At 44.6% G+C, this 6,580-nt stretch overlaps 1 protein-coding gene across 1 annotated transcript in view; it reads right to left on the reverse strand.

Annotated features, from left to right (window-relative positions):
* VPS13D (vacuolar protein sorting 13 homolog D (S. cerevisiae)) overlaps positions 1-6,152 on the reverse strand; it is a 236,959-nt gene extending 230,807 nt beyond the window's left edge. The window contains 2 exon segments of the mRNA XM_006766790.2: positions 376-453; positions 5,982-6,152. Coding sequence (XP_006766853.1) covers positions 376-453; positions 5,982-6,078 — 175 coding nt within the window. The 5' untranslated portion in view covers positions 6,079-6,152.
* Between the last annotated feature and the right edge of the window lie 428 nt (positions 6,153-6,580).

A 6,580-nucleotide genomic window follows, 5' to 3' on the forward strand; every position in this document is an offset into this window, starting at 1 on the left:
TTGATCTCCAGTGCGGGACATGCAGAAGGCAGCCAATCAATGATTCTCTCTCATCGTTGATGTTTCAATCTCTCTCTTTCTCTCCCTTCCTCCCTAAAAAATCAATAAATATATATATTGTAAATACAAGTTGAATGACACATCCTTGGAGATTCTAATTCAGTAGGTCAGAGGCCACGTGACCTCCTCCACCATTTCCACCCCAAGGTCATCCTGATACTAGTGGCCTAGAGACCACATTTTAAGATGGATCTAAACTCTGTCCTTCCTACCCTGCCTCTTCCTGGTCACAGAGAGCCCAAGTCAAGGACTCTCAATTTCAGGTCCCACACAATGAACTCTCAGCACTGCCTTCCTCTCCTTCGCTCCACGTACCAGCTTTGACTTCAAATGGTAACTCCAGTTCTTTCAAGGCATCTTTCTTTAATGGCAAGTTTTCTAATTCGACTGCACCTAAAAAATAAAAACAACATCATGTGGTTGCCAGAGGAGAGGGGGCTTGGGGGTCTGGGTGAAAAGGGTGAAGAGATTAAGAACTCCATATTGGCAGTTATGAAACAGCCCGGGGATGTACAGTGAAGCAGAGGGAATATTGGCAATGTCAGGGGATCACTTTGTAAAGTATATGATTGGCTAGCCACTATGCTGTACACCTGAAACTAATACAAAATAATGTGGAATGTCAACTGTAATTGAAAAATAAAATAAAAATAATTACATAAATAAAATAATATCCTGAAATGTTCATCCAACAACTGCGGCAGATGCCTACCCTGTGCAAATCATTGAAGGTTGAAGGGAAAGTTTTACAACGAGACCAGAGCGACAAAAAGCCAAGAGAGGCGCTGCCACCAGCCTATGTGCTTCATCTACACTAATTTCCCGGCTCCCACTCTGACATGTAAATAACAGCTCAAGTTTACAGCAGGTGGAGTAATGGCCAGATAGTAAATATTTCAGGCTTTATGGTGTCTGTTGTATAGTCTCCTTTTGTTTTTTGGGGTTTTTTTCCACAAGCCTTTAAAAATGTAGAAGCCATTTTCAGCTCACAGGTGGGAATCTGGCCAGCTGGCCAGTTTGCAAGCCCCTAGTTCAGGGTAATGTTCACTGGAGGACCATTAACATCGGCATCTCCTGGGATGAAATGCAGGCTCCTGGGCCCCCTGCCAGACATCTCTGAGACTGAAACACAGAAATTTGCAAATTTTAACAAGCTCTCCTTACCCCCACACACACCCCAAAAACAGGTGTACTACACACAACATCTGGGCGCCTGGGAGAGTTAAACGAAGTTGGTCATGAAAAGGAATTAGACTCTCTCTTCTGGAGGGACCAGCTCCGCAGGTTCTCCTCTGCACTTCCACCTGCAGGTGTAATAACAAGCAGAAGGCAAAGGAACAAACAGGACCCCCGCTGAAGACCTTTCAGACCCAGCTTTGACAATGACTTAAACCCCGAAGTACAAGATGCCTCCAAGGAATAGTCTAGATCTCTCACCCCCGACTATGGAAGTCATTCATTCACACACACATACCAATCCCTGTCCTTACTGGACACTATACTAACCACTGGGGTTACAAAAAGAGAAGGCAGGGCTCTCATCCCCACAGAGCTCGGGAGACAGCCATCATCTTACAAAACTGTTTGCACCACACAAGGCAATTTCTGAGCCACGGAAATCTGTCTGAGATGCATTATTTTCAAGAACAAGCAGTACAGACAGCAGCTACCCAGCAACCCTTAGCTGGTAAGGGAACCCAGAAAAAAGGCAAGCAAGGCTTCTCCTCCAAAGACCACTAATGCCAGAAACTTGATGACTTTTCCCTGACTGTTCAAGACCAGTGCATAATTGGCTTCTAAGTATTCAGGTCTAGCAATTTGGCAGATTCTGAGCAAATGTAGCCAATTTATTTCTCAGACTTTTGCGGGAACAGCTGTCCATATGGGGGATCCACATACCTTCAGACTAACCAAAAGGAGAAGTTAATAACCCCAGAGAGCCCGGACAAACCGTATTTCCACATTTGGGGAGAAAATAATCTTAAGGGGAAAAATATCATGAAACATATTCCTTATCAGTTGAAAGTGACTGAAAGGGAGGAAAGTATGTAGTCTCTTCTTTTGAAGAAGCAACATCTGCCCTATTTTTCAGTAGCCCAGCGAGACTGACGGCCCTACGTTTGCTTGGCTGCTGTATAGCCTGGAGAAGTGGAACGAATTGTAGGCAATCCACACCATGAAAAATTAAAGAAGCTGCAGCCCAGAGAATGAAGGAGGTGACCTGGAAAGGAGCGGAAACAGAAGAAAGGATGAGAACTGAGGGCCCAGGCAGAACCGCAACAGCCATGCGTGGTTCAAGACCAAAGGCCTCCTACTGCCCCACCCACTCACACAGGTACCCACAACTGACCCTGCTGGAAGAGGTCCCTCCAAGGGGCCAGGCCCGAAAGCACCCAGTGGAGGCAAGTACTTTATAAATGATACTTCATAAATGATAATGATGTTCATTTATTTACAGGGAAATAATATGTAGGCATAGTCATGGATGTCTCTCTCATCCAAAAATGTCTCATCTCAGATTAGCAGCAAATCTAGTCACTTAGAACTGGGGTGAATTTAGAGATGGATCATTTCTCAGTAATTGTTAATGACTATTAAATCCTCTTCCCTCGCTCTAGGTCATTAACAGGGCCGATCTGAGATTCAGAGCTTATAGAAAGAAAAAGGAGGAGAATCTAAGTTTTGGGTTACAGATATACAGATATGCCCACAGCCCAAAGTTCAGACGCCTTGGCATGGCACTGGCAGCCACTACCTTCTGGCTCCAAACATGCCCTGCAAGTTTTCTCCGTGCAAGTTTTCAGCCTTCTGCCTCCACTCATACGCTTCACGCCCCCTGGAGCCTGGTGACCCACCTGCATCCCTATCAAAACCCTGCTAAGGTCCACTCAAAAGTTCCCTCCATACCAGCGTTCCCAGAGTCCCACAGGCAGGAGGAATGGCTCCCCTGCTTTGTACCCCACTGCATTATGCCTAGACGTCTAGTAATAACAATGTAATATATACACCTCTTGGATTACCATGTAATTTCTGTCTCCCCAAAAGATAATCAGCGAACTCTCCAAGGACAAGGACTATAAAGATGGAGGCGGATAAGTAAAAGTAGTTTCTGTAGTAGTAGTAACAGCCATCATTTAGTGAGGACTCACTATGTGCCAGGCACTGCATACGCATGATCTCATTTAATCCTCACAATGGTGTGAGGAAATACTATTATCTGCTCCATTTTTTTAAATATTTTTTATTGATTTCAGAGAGGAAGGGAGAGGGAGAGAGAAATAGAAACATCAATGATGAGAGAGAATCATTGATGGGCTGCCTCCTGCACGCCCCCCAATGGGAACCAAGCCCACAACCCAGGCACGCGCCCTTAATCGGAATCAAACCCGGGACCCTTCAGTCCACAGGCCGATGCTCCATCCACTGAGCCAAACCAGCTAGGGCTGCTCCATTTTTGAGACAAGAAAAATGAAGCTTAGAGGACAAGCAATTTGCTTAAAACCCACAGACCCCGTAGGTGGTAGTGCCAGAGTTCATACGAGATCTGTTGATCTCAGGTGGCAAGAGGGAGAGGGGTGAAGGGGAAGCTTAAGTCACTTACAGTCACAAACAGCTTTCAAATGTGAAACCAGGGTTAGCTCCTACGCCTGAGCTCTTAGTATCTTCTACTGTCCCCCCTTTTCGTATCGTTCCACAACACAGAGCCTTACCCAAGGCAGGTGCTCATCAAGTGTTTATTGAATGACTGAAGGAGGGAAATCTTACACAATGCTAGCTCTGTCCTTCAACCACTCACAGCTAGCTTGGCATTTTTATTACTTCTAACATGGCCTTCCAAGTCCAACCCACCAGCCAGTCCTATATGAATGATCAATGGTGGATGATGATAACCCCAGTTGAGGGGGTTCACTATAGGCCAAGAATCTTTGACTTAGGGTAATGTGTGCAGCACTCAGAACCTTATGAGATAGTTACTATTATCTCCAGCTACACAAAGTGAAACTGGAACATGAAGAATTGGAGTAACTTGCCCGAGTTACTAGTAAATAGAGGAACTGGGATTCAAACCCAGTCTGGCTATAAAACCCATACTTTTGACCACTACTTCAGTCTCCATGCATCTCCCAAAGTATCTAGAATAGTAAATATTGGCAGATAGATTAAAATAACATCTAGTGTCCTCCACCCCTAAACACTGCAAAACTGTAACTGTGTCTTCGAGATCAACAAAAACTCTCAACTTCTTTACAAAGCCCTTCTCAGTACCCTGGGACACCTCAACACGCTCCGCCAAGCACTGGGTGTGCTTGGATCCATAAGGACGGGCAGCATACTAACACCGGTTATGAAAGAAAAAGCAACTTTCAATTTCTCAGGGAAATATTCCTCAGACTCCACAGGTTCGTTAAAAGCCATAGAGAATATTTTTTAAAGAAAATAAGTACAGAAAAGCAGTTTAAAGCGTCAGAGAGATACGCACAGTTGTTACAAGATCTATTCTGTCTAAAACTTCTGAGGTTAGAAATCTGTTATTACTATAGATCCTATGATACATCATATGCCACAAAAATGTCTATTTATTCATTTCTTTGGCAAACATCCTCTCACCATCCCCTGCTGAGAGAGCCAGCTCTTTTATCAGCAAGGCCACAGCGTACCGGTCTCTTTCCAGGCCCTCTACCTGCCCTGTACAACTTGGTTAGCTTCACGGCGGGTATGAGAAGTTCAGTAAATGGCCAGAGGTGAACTTGGCACGGCCACTGAACTTTGAACATAGCCTCTTCCCGGAAAGACTGGTCACTTTCACTTTGCATTTCAGCAGCTCCCTGCTAAGGACCGAGGAAAGCAGCAGGAGGAGACTGGGAAAGAACTGTTTCTGTTCCCAGTGAAGGGAACGAAGTGGAGGTGTCACCCTGATAGCTCCCCACAGCCTATGGCTGCCACAATCCTTTCACGGGTTTAGATGGGTCAGAAAGACCCGGAAAGCAACTCCCCTGGGGAAGGGTAGCCAGTGACCGGCACCCTATGCTCAGACTGCACCATCACCTGCATCACTGCTATGGCCACTACCTGTCCTGACCCACTTGCCCAAAGTCACGCTCCTGGAAGCTGAGATCTGACCGTACTGGAGGCCTCCTGTCCTCTCTCTAGAATCCCACATGCTTGTGGACTGGCTTTATCTCCTTTCTCAGGACTTAGTAAAGGGTGACATTTTGAGATGAGCAAAGAGAACTTAAATTAAAACAGGGAGAAGGAAAAAAAAAGCAGTTTTCCAATCCCCCCATCAAACCATGGGACTGCATTTACCAAGTAGAGACCGATATAGGCTATAATGTCTCAAGCTTTCTGTACTCGACTACTAAGCAAGACAAGACCTCAGAAGTTGTGGGACACCTCAAAGGAACATCATGGAAAACCCTGACCGGGTGCCTATGACACCCCAGTAGAGGAGCTTCAACTGTCTGTCCTTCCGATCTCCACAGCAACCCTGGAGAAGTGTGTCAGCCTCGCTTTCTAAAGCAACTGAGGCTCCGAATTTCAATGACTTGTTTCTATAGCTAATAAGCAACACAGAGGCATTTAAAGCCAAAGCCAGTGCCATTATCAGTATAACATGGCTGCCTCCATAACCCTTCATAAGGCAAACACAATAACTGGGGTAAAGCACAGTCACCAGTAGTATAGTTTAAAAAAAAAAATCAATAATTCCCTAAAATCTACAGCAATACAGGTACGTATTTAAGTTACCCGATAATAATAATCAGTGTCATATAGGAGAAAAAACTCCTTTTATGCATATCTAATAAAAAAGCCATCTGAGCACCATGTTTTATCATTCTCAATGTGACAAAGAGAATATAGAAAGGAGAAGTGCCATCTGCAAAGGCAATTCTTTACCAAAAAGAGATACATGGACTCACCTTTCAGAAGCGCAACGGAGAGCTGGTCAGTGTTCAGATTATTGACGTATTTCCCCAGATAGGTATTGAGAACCCAGGCTACAAGCCCTTCCAACATGACTAGATCCCCAAGGCAAGGTGTTTAAAAATCACGGGTCATTCTTCATTTCTCTCTCTCATGATCACAGAAGAATCTATGAAAGAAAAGAAAAAAGGAAATCAACAGAAAAAACAGATGATTTTTAAGCTGATTTTTCCTGCTCTACCTAAAGGCGGAGGAACGCAAAGCACAGGTTTAAGAAAACACGGGGTGAGAAGCACTGGAAGATGGCCCATTAGTAAATGGAGGACCAAACCAATACGTCGACAAGGAATAGTCACTTAGAAATTTACCAAATATTACCTACAATGCAAGGTTGCATGTCTTTTCAATGTAACTGATCACTGAACTGCTTGCTTTCAGTGACTCACCTTGGGACTAGACTGTCCTGACCAAAGGTTCTCCTCCAGGTGTGATTTGGCCAAGTCTAGAGACATTTTTGATTGTGAGGAGTGGGAAGTGATACCTTGTGGGTAGAAACCACGGATGCTGTTAAACATCCTACAATGTGTACATAATA

Source organism: Myotis davidii, unplaced genomic scaffold (genome assembly GCF_000327345.1).
Source record: "Myotis davidii unplaced genomic scaffold, ASM32734v1 scaffold299, whole genome shotgun sequence".
NCBI lineage: Eukaryota > Metazoa > Chordata > Mammalia > Chiroptera > Vespertilionidae > Myotis > Myotis davidii.